The sequence below is a fragment of the Mustelus asterias genome, chromosome 5, assembly GCF_964213995.1.
Source record: "Mustelus asterias chromosome 5, sMusAst1.hap1.1, whole genome shotgun sequence".
NCBI lineage: Eukaryota > Metazoa > Chordata > Chondrichthyes > Carcharhiniformes > Triakidae > Mustelus > Mustelus asterias.
This window is the reverse complement of record NC_135805.1, coordinates 133110903-133133165: the sequence shown is the minus strand read 5'-3', so window position 1 is coordinate 133133165 and position 22263 is coordinate 133110903. Positions and strand designations below refer to the sequence as shown.

At 42.3% G+C, this 22263-nt stretch overlaps 1 protein-coding gene across 1 annotated transcript in view; it reads right to left on the bottom strand.

Moving 5' to 3' along the window:
- fam135a (family with sequence similarity 135 member A) overlaps window positions 1-22263 on the bottom strand; it is a 208960-nt gene that overhangs the window by 145373 nt on the left and 41324 nt on the right. The window contains exons 4-5 of the mRNA XM_078213301.1: window positions 19268-19347; window positions 743-882 (exon numbers count right to left, since the gene is read on the bottom strand). Of these exons, the coding sequence (XP_078069427.1) occupies window positions 743-882; window positions 19268-19347 (220 nt within the window). The remainder of the gene's footprint in view (window positions 1-742; window positions 883-19267; window positions 19348-22263) is intronic.

The following is a 22263-nucleotide window of genomic DNA, read 5'->3' as shown; positions in this document are numbered from 1 at the left end:
AAATCCCTTTCTTTCAGAGAGTACATGCTCAGAGACATTTACTAAGTGTTTGACACTTAAGTGAGTTTATAGTCCAGGCGTGTTTCAAATGGGATTGTTTATTGTGTGGTGATCCATTGAGGCAATATAGTGGCACAAATGGAGCAAATCAAAGATGAAAGAAGTCTGCGCACCTCAGAGTACACTCAAGTTTATATGAGGTACTTTGTCTTCTGAAAATCCACATATAGAACATCTGCTGCAACTTCTCTGTTCACCAATTAAGTCAATTAGGAAGCCAAAACATGATTGCCTTGAACAAATCCATGCTGGCTGTTGCTTACTAACCAAGGTTTCTCCAGCTGAGAATTCATTTATCCATGACCATGGTCTCTAGCTGCTCTTGCAAACATGCTCACATCCCATGGAGGAATAAAGGTTAGATTAAACTAACTTGTAGTTACCAGGTTTATTCCCGCCTCTCCCCTTTTTTGATCTGAATCATCTGGACCCTTTTCTCTCAGACATGCATTCTGTAAACTTTACACTCTTATGGCCAAGGCTTTTGTTACTCGCATCATGTCAGTTTCTTATATGTAGCTCCTTGGGATTATTTTCTACAGTAAAGGCACTTTATAAATACAAGTGTTCTTGGGCAACAACATTAATATTGAATAAAGTAGAACTTGATTTATTTATAATCATTTCAATAAATCTGAATGAATGAATGTGTAGAATCTGAAGTTAAATTCTTTTTTTTTACCTTCTTGCTATCAAGCAACATTTTAACTTTGAGGAGTAACACGTCGTTAACCACGATCTCTTCATTTTTATAAAGAATTTGAAAGGTTTTACTGCAGACTGTACAATCATGGGCAGCAGGAGGAAAAGCGAGTTCAGAACCTAGCAAAGGAAAATAAATAGAACAAACATTACAATTTTTAGTATCACATGAAACACTAGTATTTATTATTTACTTAACTGGAATTTCAAGTTGATTTTGGTATTTTAAAACAATACGATATATTAAAAGCATGGAATATTATAGTTTTTTAAAAATCGATTAACATATCACATTTGCTGAAACATCTCAATGTTTCACATGCAATGAAATACTTTGGAATGCTGTACAGCTTTTCAATGTAGATCAGCCACTTGGAACAGAACAATATCCCTCAGCGTCATGAAGTGGATGAACCAGCATGTATATAGTATGCAGGTAGTAATAGATGGGTTGGGGACAAAGAAGATAATATATCCGTAGAGGCACATTTGGTATCATTTTTACTAAGGAGGAGGATGCGAAATATAGGTAGAAGTAGAAATGGTAGACGTAATGAATGAGGTGAAAATTAATAGGCAGGATGTATGGGAAAGACTGGCTGTTTCAGCTGGTTTGCCTCCCCGGTTGCTAAAGGGAAGCAACTTGGGAGTGGAGATAGCAGAAGGACAGGCCATAGGTTTCCTTTGGTGGGGGAAGGGTGGAGAGAGAAGTGTCAGAGAATAGAAAGGTGGCAAATGTGATACCATTAGTCAAGAAAGGGTGCGAGGGTAATCCTAGTAACCACAAGCTGGTTAGTTTAACCAGGTCTACTTGATATGCTGCAGGAAAGGATGTCCCGAGGCATGGTACATTGGGGAGACCATGCAGACGCTACGACAATGGATGAATGAACAGCGCTCGACAATCACAAGGCAAGGGTGTTCTCTTCCTTTTGGGGAACACTTCAGCAGTCACGGGCATTCAGCCTCTGATCTTCGGGTAAGCGTTCTCCAAGGCGACCTTCACGACACACAACGCAGAATCGCTGAGCAGAGACTGATAGCCAAGTTCCGCAAACATGAGGACAGCCTCAACCGGAATCTTAGGTTCATGTCACACTATCTTTACCCCATGACTTGCCTGGGCTTGCAAAATCTCATAACTGTCTTGGCTGGAGACAATACACATTTCTTTAACCTGTGCTTAACCCTCTCTCCACTCACATTGTCTGTACCTTCAATACTTGATTACCTGTAAAGAATCGCATTCCAACCATTATCGTGTAAATTGAGTTTGTTTCTTTATATGCCCTGTTTGTGAGCAGAACTCCCACTCCTGATGAAGGAACAGCGCTCTGAAAGCTTGTGGCTTGTGCTACCAAATAAACCTGGTGGACTTTAACCTGGTGTTGTGAGACTTCTTACAGCAATTTAACCAGTGCAAAGGATATACTGGCACTGGAAGGGGTGCAGAGGAGATTCACTCGGTTGATTCCGGAGTTGAGAGGGTTGGCTTAGGAGGAGAGATCGAGTAGACTGGGGCTATACTCATTGGAATTCAGAAGAATGAGGGGAGATCTTATAGAAACATCTAAGATTATGAAGGGAATAGATAAGATAGAAGCAGGGTAGTGGTTTCCACTGGCGGGTGAAACTAGAACTTGGGGGCCTGGCCTCAAAATAAGGGGGAGCAGATTTAGGACTGAGTTGAGGAGGAACTTCTTCACACAAAGGGTTGTGAATCTGTGGAATTCCCTGACCAGTGAAGCAGTTGAGGCTACTCCAAATGGGGTCTGAATAGAGCCTTATACAGCCTCAGAAATACTTGCCTGCTCTATTTGAACAAGGAGCAGACTCAATGGCCTACTCCTATTTTCTATGTTCCTATGTCCCAAGAACAGGAGAATCATCCATCAGCAGTTGAATTATCCTGGGAAAATTCCGTAAGGTCTGATGTCATGATATTCACAGGTTCCGACCGTCTGGAGACCAGATGATTTGGCCCATTACTTTTCCCTCCTGCACAGTCATGAATCAAATGCAGGCTGCACCGATCTTCAAGGAACTTAACCCTCACTAGACTACACTTAGCAATTTGAATACCTAAATACCAATAGTTTACATTCCTTATTATGTAATTTAATTTAATTGCTTCCAAACAATAAATCACTTTGGCACAATAGGGTAAGCTCAGTCATTTGAATAGTTCAGAATCCTCAGTTTATGCAATATTCTTTCTTCCTCCTTCTCCATTCGACTGAATATGAAAATCAACACAAAAATGTTTTACAATTATATAAGGAGTGACTGGACCAACCTGACCTCTATAAATAAGAATAATTAAATAATGGATATGCTGAATAATTATTTTGTTCAAGTGGTTACAGAGGGGAAGAATTTGGAATTCTGGAAATCCCAAGGAAACTAATATTGAACCATGGACAGGGATTCACAAAATTAACAAAACCAAAAGCTGAGATCACTCAGCTCCTGATCTCATTTTTGCCTTGGTCCAAACATGGACAAAAAAGCTGAACTCCAGAGGTAAGATGAAAGAGACTGTTCTTGACATCAAGGCCGCATTTGACCGATTGTAACAAGACCGAAGTCAACGGAAATCAGGAAGAAATTATGGGTGGCACAGTGAATGGGCAGCATGATGGCACAGTGATTAGCACTGCCGTTGCACATTACCAAGAACCCAGGTTAAATTCTGGCCTTGAATCACTGTCTGTATGGAGTTTGCACGTTCTCCCTGTGTCTGCGTGGGTTTGCTCTGGGTGTTCTGGTTTCCTCCCACAGGGTAAATACGTGGAATTACAGGGATAGGGCCTGGGTGAGATTGTTGTCGGTGCAGGTTCGATGGGCCGAATGGCCTCTCTCTGCTCTGTAGGGATTCAATGATTCTATTAAAAAAAACTCTTTCACTGGTTGGAGTCATACCTAGCACAGAGAAAAATGGCTGTGGTTTTTGGAGATCAATCATCTCAGTCCAGAGACGTCACTGCAGGAGTCCCACAGGGAAATGTCATAGGTCCAACCATCTTGAATTGCTTCATCAATAACCTTCTGTCCATAATAGGATGGGAAGTGGAAATGTTCAGCACCATTCATGAGTCTTTGCATACGAAATAGACCATGTCCATAAGCATGAAGACTTAGACAACAGAAGTCCTCTCAATTTAGGAACCACTCCTTCAGATCAGAGAGAGCCAGTATGAATTTGTAAAGGGTATGTCATGCCAAATGAATCTGACTTGATTTCTTGAAAAGGTGACAATGCAAAGAACAAAGGGATGTCCATTGGTATTGATAATATCAAATGCCTCAGCGAAGTCCATAAAGTTCTTCATTAAAGAACTGTCAGCTAAAGTTGAATCCCAAGGATTTGAAGGCAAATCATTGACCTAACGCCGGAGTCGTTATGACAGAGAAGGCTATTCAGCCCATCTATGCTTGTAATCTATAGAGCAATCCAGTCAGTCTCATTCCCCTGCTCTTTCCCATAGCTCTGCAGCAACTTTATTTTCCTCAAGTGCCTATCCAACTTTCTTTACAATTGGTTGTCTCTGCTTTCACCACCCACATAGGCAATGAGCCTCAAATTTATCACGTGTTACATAAAAACATTCTTCCTCACACACCCCACTTCTCTATATCTCTTCCCCAAAATATCTTAAACTGTGTCCTCTAATCCTTATACCATCAGCGAGTAGTAACAGCTTTTATTTACCATATCTAAACTTGTCATAACCCTGTATACCTCAGTTAAATCCCCCCTCAATCTTAGCTCCAAGAAGAACATCCCCAGCTTCTCCAACCTAAAATCCTTCATCTCTGGAACCATTTGGGTAAATTTTCTCTGCACCCTCTCAAACGCCCTTACATCCTTCCTAAAGTGTGGTGGCCAGAACTGATATAATTCTCAAGTTGTGGCCTAACCAGAGCTTTACATAATTTCAAGCATATATTTTCTGGTTTTGTACTCAGTACCTCTTTTTATGAAGCTATTTAGTACCTGATTAAGAAATTGTTGAACAGAGGAGGCAGGGAGTTGGGACAATGCTAGGTGCTCTAAAAGGAAAGATTTGACTTGCAGTGTTCAGCAAAGGGTTGAAGCTTCAACTATTCATCACATTTAATGACAGCTTAAGGAGCCACACATCCAAATTTGCCAATGACACAAAGATAAGTGGCACTTAAGCTATGTGGACGAAAATGTAACATTACAAAGAGATCTTGAAAGTTTAAATGAATTAGCAAGCCTGTGATAAATGGATTTCAATGTAGGAAAATGTGACATCACCATTTTGGATCAATAAAGTATAGAACAGGAAACTTCCTAAATAATAAAATGCTAACAGCAGTGGAGGTCCATAAAGCCTTGGGACCCAGGTACATAGGTTATTAAATGTCATGGAACAGGTACAGAAAATAATCTAACGAGCGAATAAAAATCTGGCCTTTACATCTAGAGGAATAGAATTCAAAAGGAGTGGAAGTCATGCTTCAACAATAAGAAAACCAGTTATACCACACCTGGAGACTGTGAGCAGTTCGGAGTACTGACCTTCAGAGGGATAATTGGAGGAGTTCAGATTAATACCTGGGCTCAAAGGGTTAATGTATCAGGAGAAATGATACTAACTAAGGTTGCATTTTCTGGAATTTAGAAACTTGATAAAGATTTTCAAAATATTAAGGGGAACAAATAGGGTAAAAAAAAAGTTATTTCCACTGGCTGAGATCTAGATTTGTAGACTAAAAGTTAGATCCAGACATTTTGAGGAGTGAAACTACTTCTATACACAAAGAGTGGTAGAAGTCTGCAATTGGCAATTAATGCCAAATCAATTGTTACTTCTAAATCTGTGATTTAATAAATTGTTATCCAAGGGGAGGGGATAGGGGGCAAAGGAGGACATCTGGAGTTAAGTCACAGATCAGTCATGACCTAGTTGAATGGAGAAGTCGACTCGAGGGACGGAAATGAATCGACGAACAGAAATAGGCCAATGAAGTGATCAATTACGTAGGCACCAGTCCCCCCCTCCAGTACATCCTGAACAGCCAATAAAGTAGGTGTAAACTATTCCACCATAGAATCCCTAGAGTGCAGGACGATTCTGCACAGACTATCTCTGAAAGAGCATCCCATCCCACTCAGGCGCCAGCTGCCCCCCCTCCCCCCCCTCCTCTTCCTCTACTCCACACCACATCCCTGTAACTTCATGCATTTACCATGGTTCTAGTTTCTCCTACTAGTGGAAACATCCTCTCCACGTCCACTCTATCCAGGCCTCGCAATATCCTGCAAGTTTGTGGAGAACATGCAAACTCCACACAGTCACCCAAGGCTGGAATCGAACCCGGGTGCCTAGTGCTGTAAGGCAGCAGTGCCAACCCACTGTGCCACCATTTTGTCCCCAATACCACAGGGAAATAACACAGTTGAGTTGACCATATGGATCCAGGTGAGGCAGCAGAGCGGCGAAGGTGATTGGTGGTTGCAGGTAACATTTGCATAGGTGCAATCACTGCGACGAGAAGGTGGTTTGTGGAGGAGCAGCTGTGAAAGGACAGTTAAACCCCAAACACTACTTCAGTGTTTCCCTTCCTACCTCCTCCTTTAACCAAAAAAAAGTCGGCAGGAGGACCACAAGCAAGGGAGAGGTGAGTTGAGATTATTTATTCTTTTACCTGTATAAGGAGAGTATGGCAGCAGCATGCTCCTCCTGCCAGATACAAAGAACAAAGAACAGTACAGCACAGGAAACAGGCCCTTCAGCCCTCCAAGCCTGTGCCGCTCCTTGGTCCAACTAGACCAATCGTTTGTATCCCTCCATTCCCAGACTGCTCATGTGACTATCCAGGTAAGTCTTAAACGATGTCAGCGTGCCTGCCTCCACCACCCTACTTGGCAGCGCATTCCAGGCCCCCACCACCCTCTGTGTAAAAAAATCCCTCTGATATCTGAGTTATACTTCGCCCCTCTCACCTTGAGCCCGTGACCCCTCATGATCGTCACCTCCGACCTGGGAAAAAGCTTCCCACTGTTCACCTTATCTATCCCCTTCATAATCTTGTACACCTCTATTAGATCTCCCCTCATTCTCCGTCTTTCCAGGGAGAACAACCCCAGTTTACCCAATCTCTCCTCGTAGCTAAGACCCTCCATACCAGGCAACATCCTGGTAAACCCTCTCTGCACTCTCTCTAACGCCTCCACGTCCTTCTGGTAGTGCGGCGACCAGAACTGGACGCAGTACTCCAAACGTGGCCTAACCAGCGTTCTATACAGCTGCATCATCAGACTCCAGCTTTTATACTCTATACCCCGTCCTATAAAGGCAAGCATACCATATGCCTTCTTCACCACCTTCTCCACCTGTGTTGCCACCTTCAAGGATTTGTGGACTTGCACACCTAGGTCCCTCTGTGTTTCTATACTCCTGATGACTCTGCCATTTATTGTATAACTCCTCCCTACATTATTTCTTCCAAAATGCATCACTTCGCATTTATCCGGATTAAACTCCATCTGCCACCTCTCCGCCCAATTTTCCAGCCTATCTATATCCTGCTGTATTGCCCGACAATGCTCTTCGCTATCCGCAAGTCCAGCCATCTTCGTGTCATCCGCAAACTTGCTGATTACACCAGTTACACCTTCTTCCAAATCATTTATATATATCACAAATAGCAGAGGCCCCAGTACAGAGCCCTGCGGAACACCACTGGTCACAGACCTCCAGCCGGAAAAAGACCCTTCGACCGCTACCCTCTGTCTCCTATGGCCAAGCCAGTTCTCCACCCATCTAGCCACTTCTCCTTGTATCCCATGAGCCTTAACCTTCTTAACCAACCTGCCATGTGGGACTTTGTCAAATGCCTAACTGAAATCCATATAGACGACATCCACGGCCCTTCCTTCATCAACCGTTTTTGTCACTTCCTCAAATGTGGGCAATTTCTCAGATGTGGGCAATTAGGGAGCAATCTAGTCTCCTTGACAACTTTGTCTGCAGGAAGTGTGTCCAGTTGTAGCTCCGAACAGACTGCATTGTTCAGTTGGAGTGGCAGGTGGATGCACTGCGGAGCATACAGGAGGCAGAGAGTGTGACAGACACTAGTTACAGGGAGGTTGTCACACCACAGGTTCAGGCAGGTAAATGGGTGACCGCCAGGAGAGGCAGGCAGGCAGGTAGTGCAGGAGTCTCTTGTGTCTATTCCCCTTTCAAACAGGTATACCGTTTTGGATACTGTTGAGGAGGATAGCCTGTCAGGGGGAGATCCCAGCAGCAGCCAGGCCTGTGACACCACAGCTGGTTCTGCTGTGGGACAGGGTCAGGGAAAGAGCAAGCGAGCAGTAGTTATAGGGGACTTGCTAGTTAGAGGCACACATTGGCATTTCTGTGGCCGCAGTCGAGACTCCAGGATGGTGTGTTGCCTCCCTGGTGCCAGGGTCAAGGACGTCTCTGAGCAGTTGCAGGACATTCTTAAGGGGGAGGGTGAGCAGCCAGAGGTCGTTGTACATATTGGTACCAACGACATAGGTAGGAAAAGGGATGAGGTCCTGAAATGTGAATATAGAGAGTTAGGCAGATGGTTAAACTGCAGGACCTCGAAGGTAGTAATTTCTGGACTACTACCGGTGCCACGTGCTAGTGAGAGCATGAATAGGAAGATTAGGCAAATTAATGCGTGGCTTGAGAGCTAGTGCAGGGGGCAGGGATTTATATTTTTGGATCATAGGGATCTTTTCTGGGGAAGGGCGGACCTGTTCAAGACGGATGGGTTACATCTGAACTGGATGGGGAACTAACATCCTGGCGGGGAGATTCGCTAGAGCCACTCGGGAGAGTTTAAACTAGTTTGGCAGGGGGTGGGGTCCAAAGCAGTAGGGAGACAGAAGAGAAAGTTGAGGACAGCACAGAAGTTAAAGAGAGCACATTAAGTAGTAAAGGCAGTGTCACTACTCCTAGTACCAGACAGATCAGGCAAAAGCAAGACAGAGAGCAAAGAAAGTCCAGATTAAACTGCATTTATTTCAATGCAAGAGGCCTGACGGGCAAGGCAGATGAACTCAGGGCATGGTTGGGTACGTGGGACTGGGATATTATAGCAATTACTGAAACATGACTAAGGGAGGGACAGGACTGGCAGCTCAATGTTCCAGGGTACAGATGCTATAGGAAAGATAGAACAGGAGGTAAGAGAGGAGGGGGAGTTGCACTTTTGATCAGGGAAAGCATCACGGCCGTACTGAAAGGGGATATACCGAGGGTTCAGCCATTGAGTTTATACGAGTAGAACTGAGAAATAAGAAAGGGGAAATCACTTTGATAGGGTTGTACTATAGGCCCCCAAATAGTCGGCGGGAAATTAAGGAGCAAATATGTAAGGAGATTACAGATAGCTCCAAGAAAAATAGGGTGGTAATAGTCGGAGATTTTAACTTTTCCAACATTGACTGGGACAGCCATAGTATTAGAGGGTTGGATGGAGAGAAATTTGTTGAGTGTATTCAGGAGGAATTTCTCATTCAGTATGTGGACGGCCTGACTAGAGAGGGGGCAAAACTTGATCTCTTCTTGGGAAATAAGGAAGGGCAGGTGACATAAGTGTTAGTGAGGGATCACTTTGGGACCAGTGACCATAATTCTATTAGTTTTAAGGTAGCTATGGAGAATGATAGGTCTGTCCCAAAAGTTAAAATTCTAAATTGGGGCAAGGCCAATTTTGATGGTATCAGGCAGGAACTTTCAAAAGTTAATTGGGGGAGTTTGTGGGAAGGCAAAGGGACTTCTGGTAAGTGGCATGCTTTCAAAAGTGTGTTAACCAGGGTTCAGGGTAAGCACATTCCTCAGAGTGAAGGGCAAGGCTGGCAGAAGTAGGGAACCCTGGATGACTCGGGATATTGAGGCCCTGGTCAAGAAGAAGAAAGAGGCACTAGACATAGGCAGCTGGGATCAAGTGAATCCCTTGAAGAGTATAGGGGGTGTAGGAGTAGAGTTGAGAGAGAAATCAGGAGGGCAAAAAGGGGACATGAGATTGTTTTGGCAGATAAGACAAAGGAGAATCCAAAGAGCTTCTACAAATACATAAAGGGCAAAAGAGTAACAAGGAAGAGAGTAGGGCTTCTTAAGGATTAACAAGGTCATCTATGTGCAGATCCACAAGAGATGGACGAGATCCTAAATGAATATTTCTCATCAGTATTTACTGTTGAGAAAAGCATGGATGTTAGGGAACTTGGGGAAATAAATAGTGATGTCTTGAGGAGTGTACATATTACAGAGGTGGTGGTGCTGGAAGTCTTAAAGCGCATCAAGGTAGATGAAGTGTATCGCAGGACATTGTGGGAGGCTAGGGAGGAAATTGCGGGTCCCCTAGCCGAGATATTTGAATCATCGATAGTCACGGGTGAGGTGCCTGAAGATTGGAGAGTGACAAATGTTGTGCCTTTGTTTAAAAAGGGCTGCAGGGAAAAGCCTGGGAACTACAGGCCAGTGAGCCTCACATCTGTGGTGGGTAAATTGTTGGAAGGTATTTTGAGAGACAGGATCTACAGGCATTTAGAGATGCAAGGACTGATTAGGGACAGTCAGCATGGCTTTGTGAGTGGAAAATCATGTCTCACAAATTTGATTGAGTTTTTTGAAGGGGTAACCAAGAAGGTAGATGAGGGCAGCGCAGTTGATGTTGCCTACATGGACTTTAGCAAGGCACCGCATGGTAGGTTGTTGCATAAGGTTAAAATTCACGGGATCCAGGGTGAGGTAGCTATATGGATATAAAATTGGCTTCTTGACAGAATATGGAAATGCTGGCATTGGCGGTGTTCTTGACAGAAGCCAGAGGGTGGTTATAGAGAGTTGTTTTTCAAACTGGAGGCCTGTAACCAGTGGTGTGCCTCAGGGATCAGTGCTGGGTCCACTGTTATTTGTCATTTATATTAATGATTTGGATGAGAATATAGGAGGCATGGTAAGTAAGTTTGCAAATGACGCCAAGATTGGTGCATAGTGGACAGTGAAGAAAGTTATATCCAATTGCAACAGGATCTTGATCAATTGGGCCAGTGGGCTGACGAATAGCAGATGGAGTTTAATTTAGGCAAATGCGAGGTGATGCATTTTGGTAGATTGAACTAGGGCAGGACTTACTCAGTTAATGGTAGGGCGTTGGGGAGAGTTACAGAACAAAGAGAGCTAGGGGTACATGTTCATAGCTCCTTGAAAGTGGAGTCACAGATGGACAGAGTGGTGAAGAAGGCATTCGGCATGCTTGGGTTCATTGGTCAGAACATTAACTATAGGAGTTGGAACGTCTTGTTGAAGTTGTATAAGACATTGGTACGGCCACACTTGGAATACTGTGTGCAATTCTGGTCACCCTATTAAAGGATATTATTAAACTAGAAAGATTTACTAGGATGCTACCGGGACTTGATGGATTGAGTTATAAGGAGAGGCTGGATAGACTGGGACTTTTTTCTCTGGAGCGTAGGAGGCTGAGGGGGTGATCTTATAAAGGTCTATAAAATAATGAGGGGTACAGATCAGCTAGATGGTCAATATCTTTTCCCAAAGGTAGGAGAGTCTAAAACTAGAAGGCATGGATTTAAGTTGAGAGGGGAAAGATGGAGAGATACAAAAGTGTTCAGAGGGGCAATCTTTCCACACAGAGTGGTGTGTGTCTGGAACAAGCTGCCAGAGGTAGTAGTAGAGGTGGGTACAATCTTGTCTTTTAAAAAGCATTGAGATAGTTACATGGGTATGATGGGAATAGAGGGATATGGGCCAAATGCGGGCAATTGGGACTAGCTTAGGGGTTTTTAAAAAAATGGACGGCATGGACATGCTGTAAACCTCTATGACTCTGAATCTATATCCTCGAATACAAGTAGAAACCACAGCTGATCTTTCTCTAATCACAGATGTGGGCAATTATTGTGTTCTTGCCTCTCCTTCAAAAAGATAAACCAACATAGATATGCCACAACTTTAATTTGGGATCTTCCTGGTCTGTGTAGCTGAACTGCATGCTGAGTAAACACATTTAAACCTCGAAAGATGCCCTGTCATTCAAATGTTAAGCACCAGATACCTCAGCTGCAGCTGAAAGATAAAATAATTTTCCAATAATACTTAATACCTAGCACAAAAATAGGATATTAATTGTAGCTCATCGCTGCATAATAATTACAACACCTTCAGTAAATAAAAAATGCAATGAAAATTTTAGCTGCCTGTTAATTGCAAATAAGCAGCAAATTGATGCCCACAATTAAAAATCCACCTCCAAGAATGGCAGAAAAATTATGCTGATGTCAGAAGTTATACATCTAAATTTACAGTGCTGCAAACACATATCAGTGGGCAAGGAAGAGTGGCTCGGTTAATGAACTGACAGCTTTCTGAAGCACTAACTTTGATTTGCAATGGAGTGGGAAGATGCAAATTTGCACCCACGCTTTCCCACATTATGTTCTCAGTTTCAGCTGCAATACAAGGGACACAGCAGGGTACAGAATAGGGCAGAATACTGATTAACTGAGACTTCGTACATTAAATGCCACACAGTATCCTGTTTTATAGATTATGGCTTTAGATTTTTCAGAGTGTGTTGATTTATGTTGTTTAGTTACTTATCCTGTACAAAATTTATTTCAACAAAGACAATTGTTGAATAGTTTATTTCAAATGTTTTTTTAAAACAATCAGTTTTATTTGCAAACTATCTATAATTTGGGTGAGCATAAAAATGGTGCAAGGAATATTGCACAAGATTTGCTTTGCAAATGTGGTAAAATATATTTTCTGTAAAGTGACTGCATTCTCTGAAAGTTTGTTAATGAAATGATGCAGACAATATAATTTGCAACTTAACAGAAAATTCAGTTGTTGTTGAATTTGTGCTGATTTACTGCAGTTTTACTTTTCTATAATAAAATGTCCTGCAACAAAATGCCAATTGCAAAATTGTCATGTGTGCGGAACTTGATCTCTATCTGCATACACTGTTTATGGCCTGGAGACGCTGAAAGATGCCCTCATAAGAACAGGATATGGCGCTCGACTCATCAATCGACAGTTCCGATGTGCCACAGCGAAAAACCGCACCGACCTCCTCAGAAGACAAACACAGGACACGGCGGAGAGTACCCTTCGTCATCCAGTACTTCCCTGGAGCGGAGAAGCTACGACATCTTCTCCGGAGCCTTCAACATGTCATTGATGACGACGAAGATCTCTCCAAGGCTATCCCCACATTCCCACTTCTTGCCTTCAAACAACCGCACAACCTCAAACAGACCATTGTCCGCAGCAAACTACCCAGCCTTCCGGAGAACAGTGACCATGACACCACACAACCCTGCCACATCAACCTCTGCAAGACGTGCCGGATCATCGACACGGATGCCATCATCTCACGTGAGAACACCATCCACCAGGTACACAGTACATACACTTGCAACTCGGCCAATGTTGTCTACCTGATACGCTGCAGGAAAGGATGTCCCGAGGCATGGTACATTGGGGAGACCATGCAGACGCTACGACAACGGATGAATGAACACCGCTCAACAATCACCAGGCAAGACTGTTCTCTTCCTGTTGGGGAACACTTCAGCGGTCACGGGCATTCGGCCTCTGATCTTCAGGTGAGCATTCTCCAAGACGACCTTCACAACACACGACAGCGCAGTCGCTGAGCAGAAACTGATAGCCACGTTCCGCTCACGAGGACGGCATCAACTGGGATCTTGGGATCATGTCACACTATCTGTAACCCCCACGACTTGCCTGGGCTTGCAAAATCTCATTAACTGTCCTGGTTGCAGAAAATACACATCTCTTTAACCTGTGCTTAACCCTCTCTCCACTCACATTGTCTGTACCTTTAAGACTTGCTTACCTGTAAAGACTCGCATTCCAACCATTATTTTGTAAATTGAGTTTGTGTCTTTATAATCCCTGTTTGTGAACTGAAATCCCACTCACCTGACGAAGGAGCAGCGAGCGCTCTGAAAGCTAGTGGTTTTTGCTACCAAATAAACCGGTTGGACTTTAGCCTGGTGTTGTGAGGCTTCTTACTGTGTGGGAGGAAACCAGAGCACCTAGAGGAAACCCATGCAGACATGGGGAGAATATGAAAACTCCTCACAGTCACCTGAAGCTGGAATTGAACCCAAGTCCCTGGCATTGTGAGGCAGTGGTGCTTATCATTGTGCCATCATGCCGCCTATTATGGTTAACACAGTAGTTAATGATCTCTCTCTGCATACACTGTTTTCAAGCCTTAAATCAGCAACTAACCAAATATTCATTTGTGCTATCTTTAAATAAAGGGAACTGAGACAGTATTAAATGCTTTATCTTCAAGTCGATTTTACCTATCAAAAAAAAATTCCAGTCTTCAATCTTGTTTATGGCAATACGTAACTCCTTTGGTTCCATGTTCACAATCCAAAGAATAACTTGTTTTGTATTTACATGATCTATTGCAGCAGTTCCCAACCTTTTCCTTTATGCAGACCGTAGACTGCCATCAAAAGCTTTTGTGGACCATAATATACACAAACCGTCATGCCACACACACAGAATAGAATCCCTACAGTACAGAAGGAGGCCATTTGGCCCATCGAGTCTGCACCGGCCACAATCCCACCCAGACCCTATTCCCGTAACCCCACATATTTAACCCTGACACTAGGTTCAATTTAGCATGACCAATCAACCTAACCCACGCATCTTTGGCCTATGGGAGGAAACTGGAGCACCCGGAGGAAACCCACACTGACACAGGGAGAATGTGCAAACACCACGCAGACAGTGATCCAAGGCCCGAACTGAACCCAGGTCCCTGGCTCTGTGAGGCAGCAGTGCTAACCACTGTGCCACCGTGCCGCTCTTACATTTCCTATATGATTGGATGCAAGTAGTGCTGTTTTCAAGCACTAATGGTGCATTTCCACCCAATTCGAAAATGCTTAGATAAAACCAAGCTACATAAAGGAGAAATTAGGTCAGCTTACTTGGAGAGACAGGATTTAAGAGCATTTTAAAAGTTGGATAGACTTAAGGAGAGAATTCCAGAGTTTAAATCTGAGACAGCTGAATTCCTGACTGCCAATGGTGACACATAGGAAATTGAGAATGCACAAGAGAAAGAGATCAAAATTGAATGAGAATAGTTCTAGAGGGTTGCAAGGTTGGAGAAGGGAAAGACCTTAGAGGGATTCAGAACTGTGCAAAAAAATTAAATTTGGGGTGTTGCTAAACCAAGAGCTGATGGGTGAATGGGGCTGCAGAATAAGTTAGGATACAGGAAGCAGAGCTTTGAATGAAATCAAGTTTTGAGGTTTTGGTTCACTGCAATGAAAACTGCAACATGCTCAATATGGCTTAACATTTGTCAAACGTGGGTTAGCGTCATCCACCAAATTGAAATATTCAACCTCCAGTTGCTTCTAGTGATTTGGTTCTTCCACTGGTTCATTCAATCCAATAACCATTCCTTGATGTATCAGGTGTTCTGACACAGATATAGCTATATAAAGGAGAAATTAGGTCAGCTTACTTGGAGAGACAGGTTTTAAGAGCATTTTAAAAGTTGGATAGGCTCAAGGAGAGAATTCCAGAGTTTAAAGCCAAGACAGCTGAATCCCTGACTGCCAATGGTGACACATAGGACATCTATATCTGTGTCAGAACACCTGATGCCACAGATGCACCTTCAACTGCTGTCTGTGTCTGTTGCTTTTTTGTAGCAGTGTAGGCAGGGCACCTAATTGCAACTTGTGTAGGACAGATCTTTTGTACACATTTTCAAAGTTCAAAATCCAGTCAGTCTTAAAAAAGATCTGCAATGCATTATAAAGAAAATAAACAATACAAGGAGACAACTGTCACTTCCTGATGGATTACAATTTTTAAAAATATGTTTATAGTCAAGACATTTAGCTTCAGCTATCATTTCACGACCAGGTTAGATCTTTTAAAAATAAATTCTCCTGCTAAAACGTGATTTAATTATTCTTTCCTTATTTAGGAATTAATAAAATCCCTCGAATATAAAGAGATTAATTATACTGTCATCCAAATAATGCCTTAAAGCAGTTAAATGTAGTATTCCTTCAATTACTGCCTAACAGATGTATTTGTTTTCATCAGTGTTAAGTGTCACGGTTTAACAAACAAGATGTTTCATCTCCAGAGGGAAATGAATGATCGGAAAATATCAACCCATGATTTCCCATGACAAAGGAAACTTCAATACAATTTTGGGACATTAACCAAGCCCCACTCGAGATCAGTTAAATTATCAAAGATTGAATTTGGGTCCTTTCTGCTCTGTGGAACTCCTTGTCATACCACACATTGATTTACTCAATTACTCATGGGGATCTGAAGTGTTATTTTTTTAAGGACATACTTACACTTAAAGGAAGAATGTACTTTATATCTTTGTCAGCCTGCTCAAGAGTCAAGTAGTTAAGCACAGACTCCAAAAAATGCTGCATTATATTAGGTGCGTTACACATGTCCTACATGCAAAATCAACACAAGTCAACATTCAGGTCTCAAAAGTTTTCTGATCAATACCCAAATCCATTCTCATCCAACTGCTCAAGAATTTACAGTAACTTCCTCTAAAAATTCTTAAAGCGTGCAATTTCCCCACCCCACCTCCCGGAAGTTCGGCATTCAAGGTTGAGAGAAGAGGAAGAAACCAGAATGCCAAGTTTCTGTCGGGAAGCCACATACCAATCACAAATTTACTGTAAACTTTCTACCATAATCTTCACCATATGCCACATGTTCCTCTCTATTTCAATCTGAATAATGCTGCCTCTGCAGCATTGACCTGTTCCTCATTTGGCAGAGTTTAAAAGACTTGCAGAAAAGTCCCAATTATTTACACTATATTTTTATTTCAACCACCGCAATACCCAATGCTCAGCTTTGGCAGCTGTAATCAGAGAATTTCCACCTTCTAGAGAGGAAAAGTGCCCAGTTAGTATAGAGATAATCTTTGCTCAAATACTCTTAAAAGTTGCTATGCTCTATGGATGCAGCAGCTTCTTTCCATCCCTTCTGCCTTGTCTGATTCCAAACTCCCTAAATCAACCTCAAGCTCAGAATCTCACTGCCACCCACACCCAAAGTCCAGCACAAATCAATGAATGTTTTTAATCTTTCTTTCTGATGTGTTATCTACTCTCCACAAAGCAGCATCCATAAATCTTTTCACCAAAACATTTGTGCTGCTATTCAATAAACTACAGCCTTCTTTAGTATGCAAAGCGGCACTGTGACACATCTGAGAATAGAGGTAGAAATTGCACAGCACTTGTTTTTCAGGTGTAGCATAGCCAAAAATGACCAATTTAGTAATGGATAGCCTGTACCCAATTTAAGAACAGTAAGAGTTTTAACAACACCAGGTTAAAGTCCAACAGGTTTATTTGGTAGCAAATGCCATTAGCTTTTGGAGCGCTGCTCCTTCGTCAGATGGAGTGGAAATCTGCTCTCAAACAGGGCATACAGAGACACAAAATCAAGTTACAGAATACTGATTAGAATGCGAATCTCTACAACCAACCAGGTTGACTTGGTTGGCTGTAGAGATTCGCATTCTAATCAGTATTCTGTAACTTGTGTCTCTGTATGCCCTGTTTGAGAGCAGATATCCACTCCATCTGACGAAGGAGCAGCGCTCCGAAAGCTAATGGCATTTGCTACCAAATAAACCTATTCTATGAGATAGCCAGTTACTTATCCAATCGGCCAAATTTCCCTCTATCCCACACCTCCTTACTTTCTTCATGAGCCTACCATGGGGAACTTTATCAAACAACATCAACTGTTCTACCTTCATCTACACTTGGAATGCTGCCTTCGAGGGTGATGGAGGCGAGGTCATAGATTCTTGTTTGGCAAGGGGATCAAAGATTATCAGAGATAGATGGGAAGTGGAATTAGAAACACAAACAGATCAGCCATGATCTTAATGAATGACGAAGCAGGCTCGAGGGGCCAAATGGCCTTCTTCATATTTCTGTTCATATTTCCTGTATGTGTAAGCAATAATTTGTCATCAAAAATCTATTACTTTAGCTGGTGGTGTTTTCCTCTCGAAAAATAAAAAACACAATTTTAAACTTCAAAATCAAGGAGATATATCTCTGGGGTATGCAAAGATTCTTCAGTGAATCTCTAATAGGCAGAAAACAAAGGTAGGATGACTGGAACAGTTCATGAAGATCCAATTTATACTTTACATTATAAACATTAGGTCAATGTAAAAATGGATTATTAGGAAACATCAGTTACTTTCAGACATTTCGCAAGTGAAATACAAATTCACCTGAAGTAATTCATCTAAATTATGCCACGTGGGAGGTCAGGAAAGAGGTCGGGGAACGAGGCGTGCAAGAGGAAGGGGTGGTGGAGGCTGGCTGCGTGAAACAGAAATGTAAGAAAAAATTAACAAGGAGGACAAAATTGTCACCTAGTCATAATTGCTGTATTGATCCTTGAGAAATTAATTAATTTTTGGCTAGATAGGTGTGAAAAATATTCTTCATCTATGAAGTATAGAATCAACAGCTTCTATCCATCATGAGTAGAAACAGTGGAACCCTCAATGCAGAGCCTTAAGAACCATAAATTCAAAGTAATCTTTTTCCTGCCATATTTATGGTGACACTCACCAGCCATGTCTCGGATTACTCATACACTGTATTCTTTCCCACTTTGTACTTTTGTGCAAGATAGGGAGGGGTGGTGCCGCGTTCAAATTCCCTAACTTTGAAACATTCTAGTGGTAACAAGTGTCTACAATTAAGCATCCATGTTTTACATATTAATTCCAGCTTGGAACATATACTTCTTCATCTCCTCACTCAAACTTCTCTTTTGCTATTTGTCACAACAGCTTGAATAAGACATTCATTTCATCATGGTATAATAGAATAGAATTTTATAGAAACCCTACAGTGCAGAAGGAGGCCATTCGGCCCATCGAGTCTGCACCGACCACAATCCCACCCAGGCCCTACCCCCACATATTTTACCCGCTAATCCTTCTAACCTACGCATCCCAGGACTCTAAGGGGCAATTTTTTTAACCTGGCCAATCAACCTAACCCGCACATCTTTGGACTGAATACAAAGAAATCATAGCTCAAGGATAGATGTCGCTACAATTTACTACATTTAGCATATTTACATAACCACTATCTAGAGGGCAGAAAAGCTAGGTCCCAACTTTGCCCTTTGACATTACAAACAACCGGTATAGAAAGAAAATCTCACTATACATTTATTTGAAGTCTGCTCTGAAGCCGCTTAAAATATCTAACTTAAACATTTATATGGCAAAGATACATGGACTTCATAAAAGGGACATAACATTCCATTTTGGATATTCAAAAAAAGTCTTCATAAGTCACAGTTCAATTCTAGTCGGTGTGTTAGTTATTAAATTTCAAGCTTCTTTCCATTCCTCTTACCTGCTGGATTCAGCAGACTGGCCTCCATCTTGTGTAGAACTCTGGGAGGCAGTTTCATGGTTGCACGAAGCTGGTAAAATCTGCAAGGGAAAATGTACGAATACAGTATGTTAAAGGTAATAGTGCATACACTGCAATTAGAAATAATTCTGTAATTGTCAAATGATTAAACCATGTTAAAAACGTATTCGACCCTTAAATGCTTCAGTCATAATTATCAATTTGTAAATCAAGGTAGTAGTCAACTCAACAATCAGAAGAAAGATGGTGTCAGTTCATTTAAAGAACTACTCCAACTGACAGCCTTGTAATACATTTATTCTGCAGAGTGTACTGTTACAACCACAACAACTTGCATTTATATCATGCCTTTGCTTTAAAATGTCAGGAATTAAAGGGTTAAATTACAGGAATCTCACAAGGCACTGTGAGGAGCGCAATCTGACAAGAAAGGCCAAAACCAAGCCAAAGGATGAGGCATTAAGATATGTGACCAAAAGATTGAAGAGGATTTACAATGCGTAATCACAGGGTGACATCAGGAAGAACCTGATTCTTCAAACCAAGGATAGTAAGAGTCTAGAACTCTCTTCAATTGAAAATTTCAAAATAGAATATTGAAAGATTTGAGTTGGCAAGAGCATTAAGGGTTACACAATCAAGATGGGGCGATAGAGTTAAAATACACATTAGCCAAGATCTAATTGAATGGTGAAACAGGCATGAGAGGTTGAATGGCCTCCTTCTGTTCATGATGTAGAGATGCCAGCGTTGGACTGGGGTAAACACAGTAAGAAGTCTCACAACACAAGGTTAAAGTCCAAAAGGTTTATTTAGTAGCAAAAGCCATGAGCTTTCGGAGCGCTTCTCCTTCATCAGGTAAGTGGGAGTTCTGTTCACAAACAGAGCGTATACAGACACAAACTCAATTTACAAAATAATGGTTCGAGTCTTTACAGGTAATCAAGTCTTAAAGGTACAGACAATGTGAGTGGAGAGAGGGTTAAGCACAGGTTAAAGAGATGTGTATTGTCTCCAGCCAGGACAGTGAGATTTTGCAAGCCCAGGCAAGTCGTGGGGGTTACAGATAGTGTGACATGAACCCAAGATCCCAGTTGAGGCTGTCCTCACGTGTACGGAACTTGGCTATCAGTCTCTGCTCAGCGACTCTGCGTTGTGTGTCGTGAAGGCTGCCTTGGAGAACGCTTACCCGAAGATACAGGAAAGGATGTCCCGAGGCATGGTACATTGGGGAGACCATGCAGATGCTACGACAACGGATGAATGAACACCGCTCGACAATCACCAGGCAAGAGTGTTCTCTTCCTGCTGGGGAACACTTCAACAGTCATGGGCATTTGGTCTCTGATCTTCGGGAAAGCATTCTCCAAGGCGGCCTTCATGACACACGACAGCACAGAGTCGCTGAGCAGAGACTGATAGCCAAGTTCCGCACACGAGGACGGCCTCAACCGGGATCTTGGGTTCATGTCACACTATCTGTAACCCCCACGACTTGCCTGGGCTTGCAAAATCTCACTAACTGTCCTGGCTGAAGACAATACACATCTCTTTAACCTGTGCTTAACTCTCTCTCCACTCACATTGTCTGTACCTTTAAGACTTGATTACCTGTAAAGACTCGCATTTCAACCATTATCTTGTAAATTGAGTTTGTGTCTTTATATGCCCTGTTTGTGAACAGAACTCCCACTTACCTGATGAAGGAGCAGCGCTCCAAAGGCTAGTGGCTTTTGCTACCAAATAAACCTGTTGGGCTTTAACTTGGTGTTGTGAGACTTCTTACTGTCCTTCTGCTCCTACATTCCTTAACTTCTAGGAAAAGGTTGGGGAAGGGGTTATATATTACTTAAAGAAGAATCTGTTTGGGTCTGAATTCCAATGCCTTCAGCCTTGGTGCTGTTAATGATGATTCAGCCACCCTATAGGTTTCTAGGAGTGCCCTAATGGAGAGAGGGGGAGAGAGTTGGGGAGCTTTATGCAAGGCATTTCATAGTAATGATTTCAGCAGTTTGGGATGCACGAGAGGTCAGAACTGTAGAAACAGAGTCCACAGGAGTTGGGGCGACTAGAAGAGGTTTCAGAGATGGAACAGGCTGAGCACAGAAACATTTGAACGCAAGAATTATAATTTTTAACTCAGGCCCTTGGATCCAGAGAGAATGCAAGTCAGTGAGCAAAGGGGTGATGGCAGAATGGGTCGCAGCGCAAGTTAGTAAACAGGAAGCAGGTTTTCGAAGGACTCAAGTTCATGGAACGTTAGATGGTCGGTCAATCAGGAAAACATTGAATAACAACACTTGAAGCTAACAAAAGCATACAGGATGGGTTGAGATGAGGGCCAAATCTGACAATTTTCAGGAAGTGGAAATATACCAGGAGATATGGAGAGAAATGGAATAAAAAACAAAAATACACTAGATAAGCACCACTAAATAACCTGGCTTCCCAACCATTATTTGTGAATTGAAATACCATGTTTACTGCTTAGGCTCTAGTATATCCAGTTTCTGCACTTTAACCAAGTATTGCTGGTGACATCCTCAATTCGGAAATCAAACTTACCAAGTTTAAATATCCATGTAATGTAATTTTTCAGAGATACTTGTGGGCAAACCATTCTAATCCTTTAATCTCAAATACTCCCTTTGGATATTTTAAACAGGAAGTGTGTGAATTTCCTTTATGCGTCATGTAACAGCATCAGCTGGTCATCCTCACTAATAAATTGTAAACATTCCATTTTAAGATTCAATAAGACCATAGAAGAAACTGTTGGACTACAAGTGCTGAAGCTGAGGAGGATTCATAGATCCAGTTGAGTGGATCAACTGTTTGGATTTGTAATAATGAGCCAGCCTATAGATTTTTCAGTCAATAAAGACACACAGAACTTAACGTCTTTATTCTTCATGATGCTCCAAATGTTTGTCGACAGAGATAGCGGCTGCACGCACATACACACTCCTACCTAG